The following is an 11,450-nucleotide window of genomic DNA, read 5'->3' as shown; positions in this document are numbered from 1 at the left end:
TGGCAAAGAGATAATGTAGAGGGATGACTGCTTTGGTTACAGGTTTTACTGCCCCACCTACAGCACAGACGGTATCTTACAACAAAAATCCAGGGGTTTCTTGGAACTAAATCTTATCGAACTGGGGTGTGTGGTCCAATTCTTATCTATTTGGGGGTCGTTGGCATGAAAAAGTATGGGAAACCTTGGTATAACCTGTAAACTTACAATAAGAGTTGACCCCATAGCAATTAAGCATTGTGCCCCAACACAAAATTAAGCATAAATGCTTAAAGCATTTCAAAATAAGGCAAAGTTCAACTTTATTTATGTGCCATGCAGCTCAAAAAAAAAAAAACACCTCTCAATTATCAACAGTCTCAGTAATCAATGTCCAAGGCTCAGCCTTGCTTTACAATAAAACAAACAGAATATTTAACAAATCATAACCATGGACCTATATATTTACATTAATTAAAAAACAGTTTTCAGTAGTACACCACTCATACTGTAGAGTCTGTTTCCAAGCTGCACCTTACAGTATGTTATTTCAAAACTTGTTGGATCATGCAACAGGAAAATACAGTGTTCAAACTGTGCACTTGCATCACACAGTTGTAGGTGAATAATTCACCTTACAGCAGCAAAATCATCAAAAGTGTATGTCTGTGATTAGTTTCAGGACATTCATAGTGTTGTCTACTGTCTTATAACCTCTCTGACCAACACAGAGATTTGTACAATGTTCATATCTCTTTCTCTGTGTCTCTCTCTCTCTCTCTCTCTCTCTCACACACACACACACACACACACACACACAAACACACACACAAACAAATGCACATATACACATCCAGTGCACTCAGATGGTGGTTTGCATTGCCTCCATAACATGCTGTCACTTTATCGTCAGAAGTGATCCATTGTGATAACCTTTTCTCTCCCTGTGTTCCTATAAGTTACATTTCTGAATGTTGACGTTGAGCTTCTGAACAGAGGGTTGGTTCCCTGAGGAGAGAAGAGACACATGAAGAGGTCAGAGGTCATAATCACTTCCAACCAATAGCCAACTTCGAACGAGAGGACATTTAAAATCCAAGGTGCAAGAAAGAGAAAAGATCTCACCGTCTGCCATTTTGCCTTTGCCCTTTCAGCCTCAAACTTGGCCACCTCCTTCCGATCGTGGACTGATACCAGCAGCTTCCACACACCCAGAACGATCAGGCCAATGCACAGGATGGAGAGGGAGACCCCCAGAATAATCATGGGGATGTTGGGGGGCTCAGGGCAATCTAGGGAGGGAAGGAGGAAGAGAGGAGACAACATAAAAGTGGGAAGTAGATCTCTTTTTAAAACATAAGGGGTTGTACCTGAAACCATAGACTTAACTTTTTTTTCTCTGTTCTCTGTGTTGAGCTTACCATACATCTGGAGATTGTAGGCGGTGGTTAACATGTCACTGGCTACTACAGTGAATGAGATGAGGCAATCATTCTCAGTCTTCAGGGTGCATTGCGTAGACTGGCTCTTGTCATATTCTGAAAGGAAATGTGAACATACATATCTATAAGGAAGGGATGAAGGCATGAATCCATTGTGTATCGCCTTCCCTCTCTGTATTGTGCTAAGAACGTAAGAGGATATACTCGCCTCTGTTTTGCTGTCAGTGTGATTTCCATATCAAAGACTACAATCTGGTGTGTGTGTGTATGTTTTTTTTATGTGTGCATGTGTGTGTGTATGTCCCACACCACTGTCTTTCACATCTGAAGCCTGAAAATCTTCTGTGATAATCAGATATACCTCTCGGCTTGCACAAGTGTAACCGGGTTCAAAATAATCCCCTCTATATAGGAACCCGAGGTCTTTGCCTATTCATTTACACTACAATAGCACTGTCTGTACGACAAGGTAAATAATATGTTCCCCATTGTCTGGTGTTGGCTGAATGGACATGGACGGTGTTCTGTTAGAGAGGGGGCGCGGGCTTCAGAGAGACACCCGAGTCGATGCAGGTCGGCATTCCTCCAAATCTCTGACCCATGGGGAAACTTAGCATGGCCCTCTGTTGATACCTTTATCAAAAGAACTGTGCTGGGAAAACAAACTCCAGCGACATCGAGCATTTACAGTACAGTTAGGTTACAGTTAGGATCATGCTAAGAGCCTGGTCCATGTAGACTTACAGTCAGTCCGCTATGGTAAATCTTTCTACTCTTACTTTCAATGCACATACAGTAAAATCGTAACGTTTTCTATTGTTTTGATCAGGTGGGGTAAAGATTTCCTACTAAAGAAACCTGTAGATTTTGCTAAGAACATAAGGCATTGTTTCAGAGTAAGAAGCTAACTCTATTTCATCATTTCTAAAGAGATGAATCTTATATTTGAAGCTGGCTTGAGATTTATGTGTTGTTGTGCATTGTCCCTGTCTAAATAAACTTAAAAATAATTATAACGATGGTCTCAAATGCCAGTACACAATAAGGTAGGCTTGGGAGGCATTCACCTGTTGTTGTGTTGATGTAAATTTTAGGAATGCTGCACCTTTGGACGCACACCTCAGCGCTGTCCTTCACTTGGAGATGGCACTCTATGCAGGTCCTGGGGAGAAAACAAGCGGACAAACAAACGCTCATTTTTTTCTCTCAGAGTTCTCGTCTCTTGGGAGGGTAAGGTTTGATGAGGCTTTATAATCACTGATACAGAGAAATCAGAGTCTTGGCCACTTATCGGAGTGTTCCCAAGGCTTCACTCGCTCCCTATCACCCGTCTACCCTTTAACAGCGGTGTCAAATGCACCAGCCCTGACAGCTGCTTTACAATGGAGAAAGGAAATCTTTTAGCCCTGTGTTGGGGACATTAGTTGTCTTTTGATGTCACCTGGAATCTGTGGACAAATGTGAACAAGAGGCCCAGAACATGATATGGCCGTACTTAAAAGAACAGACAGATCATGTGGTTTAAGGAGACAACATATTATACCTTTTAGTTAAAAAAAAAACAACAACCCAAGAATGACCAAGGCAAAGCAGACAGAAGCTTCTACATTACAACCTTGTTCACCTTTAAGAGCTGACGATATGAATGTGTTCTCACCTTGCAGAGCTGCAGGTGTCTCCGCATGTGGGACACTTCTCACACTTGTCCCCAAAAGCTCCGGGTACGGAGCACACACACCGGCCGCACTCACATTTCCCCCGGCCGCTGCAGACAGCTCCGTCCTCCGACACACACGCCTCAGTGCTGGTGCTGCAGTTGCAATACTCCCCCGTCCAACCGCTCTGACACACACACTCCCCGCAGTCGCACTGTCCATGTCCTACACACATACACACACACACACACACACACGTTCATACATACATAAGGCTCACAATACACATTGCCAAATACCAAGGGTGGAAGTAACTAATACACTATTTTTTTTAAAGTAATTTTAAAGTAATTTTACTTTTACTTAAGTACATTTTTGCTGAAGTATTGTCACTTCACTACATTTTAAATCACATCCATTACAGAGTACAAATTTTGAGGCTTTCCATAAGCATCAGAAACTAGAAAGTCGTAAATTGGCCAATTGTGGAGCCATTCACAGTGAACGGTCTGTCAGCAAAGAAGAGTGCAATCTGGTTTTGCTTTGTGCACTTTATTTTGTAATTTCAAAATTTTGTAATTAAAATAATCTAGTTAGTCTAGAACTCTGTCCTCTCATCCTTTTAGAATTCCATGGGAAATATCTCATCTAACAATGGTCTCTTTTCTAAAAAGCAACTCAGTAAATTTTACTCCATTTTAAATGAACTACCTTTTTTACTGTTTACTTTCTTTCTTACTGTTTTACTTACACTTCCAGTCAAAAGTTTTCTTTATTTTTTTTTTACTATTTTCCACATTTTAGAATAATAGTAAAGACAAAACTATGAAATAACACAAATGGAATTATGCAGTGACAAAAAAAAGTGTTAAACAAATCAAAACTATCTTATATTTTAGATTCTTTAAAGTAGCTGCCCTTTGCCTTGATGGAAAGGCAAAGGCTTTGGAAAGAAATTCATACATAGGCATCGACTTCACTATTAATATTTGTCTAAGAAACAAATTTCAAGCATTTAAGCTTAAGCCTTTAGATCATGATCAGCCTTTAAGATAATGAAATCAATAGTCAATTCAATCAGGTGTGTCCAGACTTTTGACTGGTAGTGTAAGTAGTTTTTTACCCCGGTAATTTTACTTCACTTACCTATTTCAGCAAGGTAACAGTACTTCTACTTGAGGAGGATGTTTTATTACTCTTTCCACCCCACATGATCAGTAATACTGTGATCCAGGCTCTCACCTCCACAGAGCTCCCCACGGAAGCGAACGCAGGAGTAGTCGTTACACTCGCAGTAGGGTCCGTAGACGCGTCCAAAGCTGGATGCCTGACACACACACTGTCCGCAGAAGCAGTCCCCCTGACCGCTGCAGGACTCGGCCTCCTCTGTGGCACGGCAGTTGCTGCTCAGAGCGCTGTCCTCACTGCATTCACACTGCGGGCCCAGGTACCCCGGCTGACACATGCACACACCGCACTGCAGAGCCCCTCGGCCCTGGGTGCAGAGGCTGCTGTTGGCCTCGGAGGGCCGCCGGCAGTCACAGGAGCACAGGGACTCCAGCTCCACCTCCAGACTGTCCTGGAAGCCCACCGGTTTGAGGAAGAAGCGCCGCGGACCCAGCATGCATTCTGTCAGCTCCACGGACACGTTGAACACTACCTGAGGAGCAAAGAGGCGGTGGGGTCTTTTGTTTGTTTGTTTGATAATCAAATATAATGCACAGCTATCAGTCATGCACTCATTAAAATCATTGAGGACAACACATTAAATTTCCAAAACTTATTTTCAGTGTGGTTTTAAAAGACAAGAAGGCTAAGAAAACATGTCATTGGCTGACCGAGAGTCACAGAACATACCATAAGAAAACACAGATAAATAATTCTATACAAAACAGGCTTGAAAAGAGCTTATTAATTACAATTTTCCATGCAAATATCAACTAAAAATTTGAATAGCTCCCATGAGTGATATTAAATTAGTGATTTACTCTACAATATTGTAAGTCCTTATTGTAAATCCTGGCAACCTATGATTTGTTTTCATAAAGGCAAATTCAATCCACCAGAATTGTCCAATTGTCATTCAATTTAATACCACAGACCAGATAGAGAATACAATATAGAGAGGATTTGGATATCTATATGGATTATTTATATATCTATATTAAAAAAAATGAACAGACCGTGTCTCCAGCTTTGATGTTGGAGCAGCGTTTCAGGCCAGGGAAGACTGTCCCATCCGGGCAGATGGCTGTGAAGGACATCTGGAGTTCCTCTGTGTCTCCGAGGACCTCCAGTTCGATCTCTGAACGCAGTTCCTGGAAAACAGCAGACAGACAGATTGTAGCCCCCTGTAGGAGAATGCAGTTTGAAAAGTAAGGTGTGGTACTGAGCAGAAGTTGCTCCTCCATCATACACTCTAAGACAGCAAAGATCACAAAAACAAAAATCTAAAAACAATATATTGACTTGTTTTATCATTAAGCGGGACCTGTCAGGGCATTTTAGGTGGAATCATCAGACCGCACTGACCTGTAACATGTTGAGACTGTTTGGAAACTCCTATCAAGCTATTTCTGTATAGGTGAGTCATCATCCCAGGTGTGCTGGGGTGTACACAGCACCCGAGGGAAGAGTGACAGCTGACCTCAGCCCAGCTGGAGGATAGACTGCCTGTTTGACTGACTGACTAACTAACTAACTAAATTGACTGGGTGCTAACAGAGGGTTAGCTGTGTGTTTCCCTTCCCATTGTACTGTGTTGCCTATGTTGCTAGGGATGATGTTTAGAGAAAATGGGGAAACGTTTACAGGACACACCCAACTAAAGATTCTGTGGAATTGCAGTACTGCACGCAAAGGTACAATATATATTTAACTCTTCTTCACTGAATATGTTGTATGGTAGTTAAAATAAGGTGCCCAAAATATATATCTACTAAATAACAAACAAAAGTAAGAAATACCAATCAACAATATACCCCTCTGTTTTTTTCTCTTCAGAACAACCACTAACTGCGTTCAGTGCAATAATAATAGGGATTCCCCTTCAGTGTAGTTAACATGGCAGAGCCTAAAAGTGGGTGTAAAGGATGTATCTGATGAAGTGATTAGAGGACTGCAGGCTTGCCACCAGTCACTGCCGCCAGGGGGGATTTAGACAAGAGGAGATGAAGTGCAAGAGCTAGACAGACAGAGGGGGAGAGAGAGAGAGAGGGGGGGGGGGGGATCAAACAACTGGGACAGGCATAGACTTGCTGTTAAACACACTGATGCAAAGGACAGGCCCAGAGCCGGGAAGAAAAAGAGAGAGATAGGAAGAAAGTGTGAAACAGGAAAAGCGAGAGAGTAAGAAAGAATGGAGAAGACAAGGCTGAGTCATATTGGCTCTAATGAAAGAGAAAGAAATGATGTACAGAGGATTGATTCATGTATGTTTGATGTTAATGTGTCACATTTTTGTCTGAAACTCTTTGTTGGGGCTTGCCTAAAAAGAAACAACGTCAATTTCAATTAGATTAGCCTAGTTAAATAAAAAACAAAATAAGAAGGTTATACTGAATCATAATGGCAGCATTTGTTTTTGTCCTACGTCTTACAACCTGCACATACAGCCTGCCCACACATTCAGATTTACTTTGTTTATTTACTTTGTACGCCGTTACAATCAGCTCCAGGATGTTCCGCGAATCTGTCGCCAGGACTCCAACTGTGGCGCCAGGTATGAGATTTGCATAGTTCTATGAGAAAAACACATAACAGCAAAAGCACAGTTAGAAATGCGGGCGGACTTGGCTCAGTCCCGTAGAGGAAAGAATACCTTGGCAAGGAAAGGGGAAGAAAAGAAGGCTTGTTCAAACAGGTCCAATGAGAATGCTGCTCAATGAATCAAATATGCTAACCTCAGTGACGTTGCACTCAGAGAGAAACATTTCCTTTTTTACAGTTCTATAGTTTGAACCTATAGTACTTGCTGCTGGGTTTCCCCAGTGTCAAATGAATACCGCTATGGGAAAGAAGGCTCACCTCATAGTTGTGTTTCTGGTTTTCTGTCACAGCAAATATTAGCAAGATGTTGTTCTCCACCAATTTATCAATCAGCTGTCCAAGAGTTGGGTACTCCTGGAAAATTAGGTAAAATTTCAACAATTAAAAATGGAAGGCAGTGATTTTTCATGCTGAATAATGAAAGAGACATTTGATTATGAGTTAAGGTCAAATGTTTTTTTAATTTTAATTCCACTTGTTTTATACTGTTGTATCCATGCATATGTATTGTATTCACACTTTTGTTTATTTGAGCTTTTCCTTAGCCTTTTGATATGTAAGAATCATTGTTTACTGTACAAATGTGACTTATCTTATGAATATTCCTATTTGTCTTTCATGCTGTGGGCCATGACAAAGTGGTCCTAATTTTTATATTTTTATTGTATCCTGTTTTTAAACTTTGCATTTGTTTTGGATTTATATTGTGTTTTAGTGGGACCCCAGGAAGAATAGCTAACACCCTTGTGTACAGCTAATGGGGATCCTTATCAATCAACAATAAATAATACAAAAGAAAAAAAACAAAAAACATCAAATGAACTATTACTCAGTTGAGGGACATGAGCCTCTGTGAGCTTACCAACATGGTGGACATGGAGTATTCGTTGTTTAAGTCCAGATGACACTGCCCGTCATTGGGAATCACAATGCCAGCCATCTTACTGTCCATCCCAAAGTGTGAGTCAGCATCACTGACGAACACCAGCAAACGCATCGAATCATTCCTCCAGCCGATCTTGTCCTATCAAGAGACATTAGATATCTTTTAAAAGCAGAGCAAACCCAGGAGGGATTTCTGACAACTGACAAGAGGTTAAATGACAAGAGCAGGGTGTTACTCCATGTCCCAACACAAGACAAAATCACAAATTTGCATCCTTAGTTGACAAATTCCTGTTGTTTGTACAGACTGTAAGCAAAATTATAAAACTTTCTGATGCATTGCATGTCTTACCCCACAAACCACTGCCTGCATGATTGCATCAAAGCCACACTCCAGCAAATCAATATTAGCAGACACCCGCTGCTTGGAAATTATCTGGTTGAACTTGTCGGTGCTGCTCGTCAGCGACAGTCCATGTCTGTAGCCAAATGTTGGCGGACAGTCAGAGTCTACACCCCTGTGACACACCAGAGGTCAGGCATGAGCATTCAGAAAATACCATTCTGCAACTGCAACAACTATTGTTACAACCTGACCTTTCAGATTGAGATTCAGAAATAGTTCCATATAACATTGCAACCTCAACCATAAGTCTACAGAGAATGTGGTGGAAGATGAGTCACTGGTTCTGTTTTAATTTTCACAGCTGAATTGCAGCCTACCTGCAGGGGTTGGCCAGGTCTTCCTCTGTGATCTTGATGAAGGGCAGCATGGGTTTCTCCACAAAAGATCCAAAGCCCAGGCGGAACTTACTGGTGAGTTTGGCCATCTCTTTAGACAGAGTGGAGCCCAAGTCCTTGATCATCTCCAGATCATCGATCATGGATGCTGAAAGGTCCATCAGGTAGTAGATATCCACAGGATAGTCCTCTGTCTGTTGAACTCTGACCTGGAAGGTCATCTGACTGCCTGCGCAAAAACAAAATAAACAGCTTATTGCTGTCTGAAAATGAAGAACGGTTTCTGGAGACAAATCATCAAAATGCTTCAGATTGCGTACCAGGCCGTAGCTTGAGAGTCATTTTCTGCGGGGAGATCTGGGTGCTGTTAGTATTATTGTCTGACTTCTTCCCGATCGGGCGATCCTGGAGGATCTGGCCGTGGGAAACAGGGAATTCCAGCCGGTCGCTGACACATCCCTTCTCCCGCAGGCTGTCTGGTGTGTCACATCTCTTACTGACAGAGAACCAGTCGGTGAAATTCTGAGAGATGGAAGAAAAAGTCAAAGGTTTAGCTGTCCACAGATTGAAGACTGAGTTCACTTTTACTGTGCAAAGCTATGAATATTTAGTTACATTATAATATGCAACTGTATTATCGTCCGAATGTGCAACTTTCCAACCATTGTCAGTAAAAGATGTTTTCTCTGTAGTTTATTGCATACCAGCAGTTCAAAATCAAAGTCAATTATTTCTGAATTTATGATCATGGTCATCTTACACATGTGGTTTCATAAAGCCAAATGTAGCTGCCTACCTCCTGCGAGCACCAGGCACAGTGAGGACTGAGCTGGAGACAGTCGTCACAACTCACAGCGCTTCCAACTGAGCATGACCCTGCACGGGAACAGGGAAAAACAGAGGTGACTAAAAAGCAGAACACTGAGATGCGTCGACATCTATAGGGAAGTCTCATCTTAAAGGCTCTCAGTGGAAAATAACTCAATAAAAATGTCTTAAGTTCTTATACCTAATTAAAACATTATGTCTTGTGGTTTGTTTATAATGTGATGCACTGATTAACATCTATGACCCATTTAACTCTCATGATGAAGTGCAGTAAAAAACTTTTAGGCGTCCTTTGGTTCATAATCTAATAAAGGAAGATAACATTGTTTGATAAACAGTGTTATGAGCAATAGGAACACATTAACCAATCACAACTTCCAAGAGGAAATATTTATGGGCCGCACTATGAACGAGAAGCTGTCATTCATTTTTTTCAGACATTGTAAATCTGTTGCCCTTGACTTTTAAATAAAGCAAAGCCAAACAAAACTCTCCTTACCCTCCACGTTGTTGATCCAATACCGGAGAATTAGGCTCAGTAGTACAAGCCCCATTAGTCCGCGCGGTTACTGGTTATGAGGAAAGATAATGTAAACAGTTCAAGGTGTCTCATATTTACAGGAGTCTAAGTGAAATATAAGACAGTGTTAGACCAAAAGCAGGCTAAGAGAGAGAGAGAGAGAGAGAGAGAGAGAGAGAGAGAGAGAGAGAGCGCTCCAGCCTACCTGGACAGGAGGAGGTGAGTGCTGCTTTACCTGTCCTGCCTCTTAAGTTGTGTTCACTTCCGTACAGGTGAGAACACTGGAGGTGCAAACGAGGCGGGCGCGAGGGGTGTCATTTGAAATCGATATCCAATAACTGTATGGGAAAATAAATGTGGCTGCCTCGATTTTTTTATTTTTTATGTAAACGACAATGATTCCATTTTTTTAAGGATTTAAAAAGGGAATAGATAGGCTAGAGAGAAAAATATTTTTCCGTAATTAAATGAATCCAAATTGTAAAAAAAAAAACGGGACAGCAACCTTGAGCTGGGAAAAACTCAGTGGAAAAACAAAACAATGTATTAATGTTAAAGGCCACGGGTCAACTATAACGAAAAATCACCTATTCCTATGACATTCCTTCAGGGATTTATAGTGTGTCTGTACTCAGGTAGTGAGTTTACAGTGACCTTATCGTACTATGGTAGGCTACATTATATTTTATCTGCAATAGTAGGCTATCACCACACTTTTTCTATAATAATCCTATGGGATATAATATAGGCCTATAGTTTGTGATGATTAGTCTCATTCTAAAATGTAGGCTATTATAGGATTACTATAGGTTCGTTTTGGTAAACGGAAGGGAATATCACAAAAACCTACAACTGTTTTATTCTGTGCTTAGATTAATGTTGAATGTAGGTTTCAGTCTAATAAAATGAATTCCTGGACTGTGAGAAAATGTGAAACATAAAATACAGACAGACCACGCCATAAGCAAATATACCCGCGTTACTCAGCATAACAGAAATGTTAATCTTTAACATGGCCAGCATGGATCATTGTTGTAATGTCTCAAGACAGTTTTTCAGCTTGACGATTAACACGAGACGAAATAAACATGGCATGATATGAAAAAAGGAGACTGCTACTTCTTCTATTATACCTGCAAGTGAACATTTCCTGATATAGCCTACTCTCTCAGAAAATCTTTCTGCACTTAACTGTGTAGTAGGCTAGGTATAAAAACGTAGCCTAAACGTAATGAGGATTATGGATTGCACTGTGTGTGTGTGTGTGTGTGTGTGTGTGTGTGTGTGTGTATGTACATCACGGGCAGCGGGTGTGGAGCTGCATGCGTAGGTGTTGAACCACTGACAGCTGCGGTACAAATTTCCCCGCTTGTCCCAACTCAATGGAATCTCCTAATTCAGCACCACACCCCTCTGAATCTCAGTAAGCCCCATCTGTTACCCCAAAACCCCCCTCCACAGCTCTTCTCATCTCTCACACCCCCCTCCCATTTCATTGCCTGTCTAATTTTTTTTATTGACACCCCTCTCCTCAATTCTCTGTATATATGCTAATTCTTTGCACTTAGTACTTGCAGTGCCCGTCTTTGTGAAATTGCCTCTGACTCTTCTACTTTCATTATAATATAATAT

General features: G+C 41.2%; 1 protein-coding gene across 1 annotated transcript; it reads right to left on the bottom strand.

Annotated features, from left to right (window-relative positions):
* Window positions 1-285: 285 nt before the first annotated feature.
* On the bottom strand, window positions 286-10,060 carry itgb6 (integrin, beta 6). The gene is made up of 16 exons (XM_071515726.1): window positions 10,024-10,060; window positions 9,798-9,867; window positions 9,267-9,346; window positions 8,791-8,992; window positions 8,453-8,699; window positions 8,082-8,247; window positions 7,707-7,868; window positions 7,103-7,198; window positions 6,727-6,816; window positions 5,260-5,394; window positions 4,319-4,736; window positions 3,079-3,301; window positions 2,489-2,583; window positions 1,401-1,517; window positions 1,105-1,271; window positions 286-987 (listed from the first exon to the last, which is right to left on the bottom strand). The coding sequence occupies exons 2-16, from the start codon at window positions 9,850-9,852 to the stop codon at window positions 889-891; spliced, it is 2,352 nt and encodes a 783-aa protein (XP_071371827.1). The 5' UTR covers window positions 9,853-9,867; window positions 10,024-10,060; the 3' UTR covers window positions 286-888.
* Between the last annotated feature and the right edge of the window lie 1,390 nt (window positions 10,061-11,450).

This window comes from Centroberyx affinis, unplaced genomic scaffold (genome assembly GCF_046629955.1).
Source record: "Centroberyx affinis isolate AG114_WGS23_722 - 3 ecotype Tasmania unplaced genomic scaffold, CSIRO-AGI_Caff_v1 ptg000367l_1, whole genome shotgun sequence".
NCBI classification, from domain to species: domain Eukaryota; kingdom Metazoa; phylum Chordata; class Actinopteri; order Beryciformes; family Berycidae; genus Centroberyx; species Centroberyx affinis.
This window is presented reverse-complemented; position numbering and strand designations above follow the sequence as displayed.

Excerpts from the sequence above, each read along its gene's own strand:
- itgb6 (XM_071515726.1), bottom strand. The coding sequence starts at position 9,852 with ATGGGGCTTGTACTACTGAGCCTAATTCTCCGGTATTGGATCAACAAC. Across the intron at positions 8,248-8,452 it reads GACCTGGCCAACCCCTGCAG|GGGTGTAGACTCTGACTGTC; the intron begins GTAGGCTGCAAT and ends GGTGTGTCACAG. Across the intron at positions 3,302-4,318 it reads CCGTGGGGAGCTCTGTGGAG|GACATGGACAGTGCGACTGC; the intron begins GTGAGAGCCTGG and ends GTATGTGTGTAG.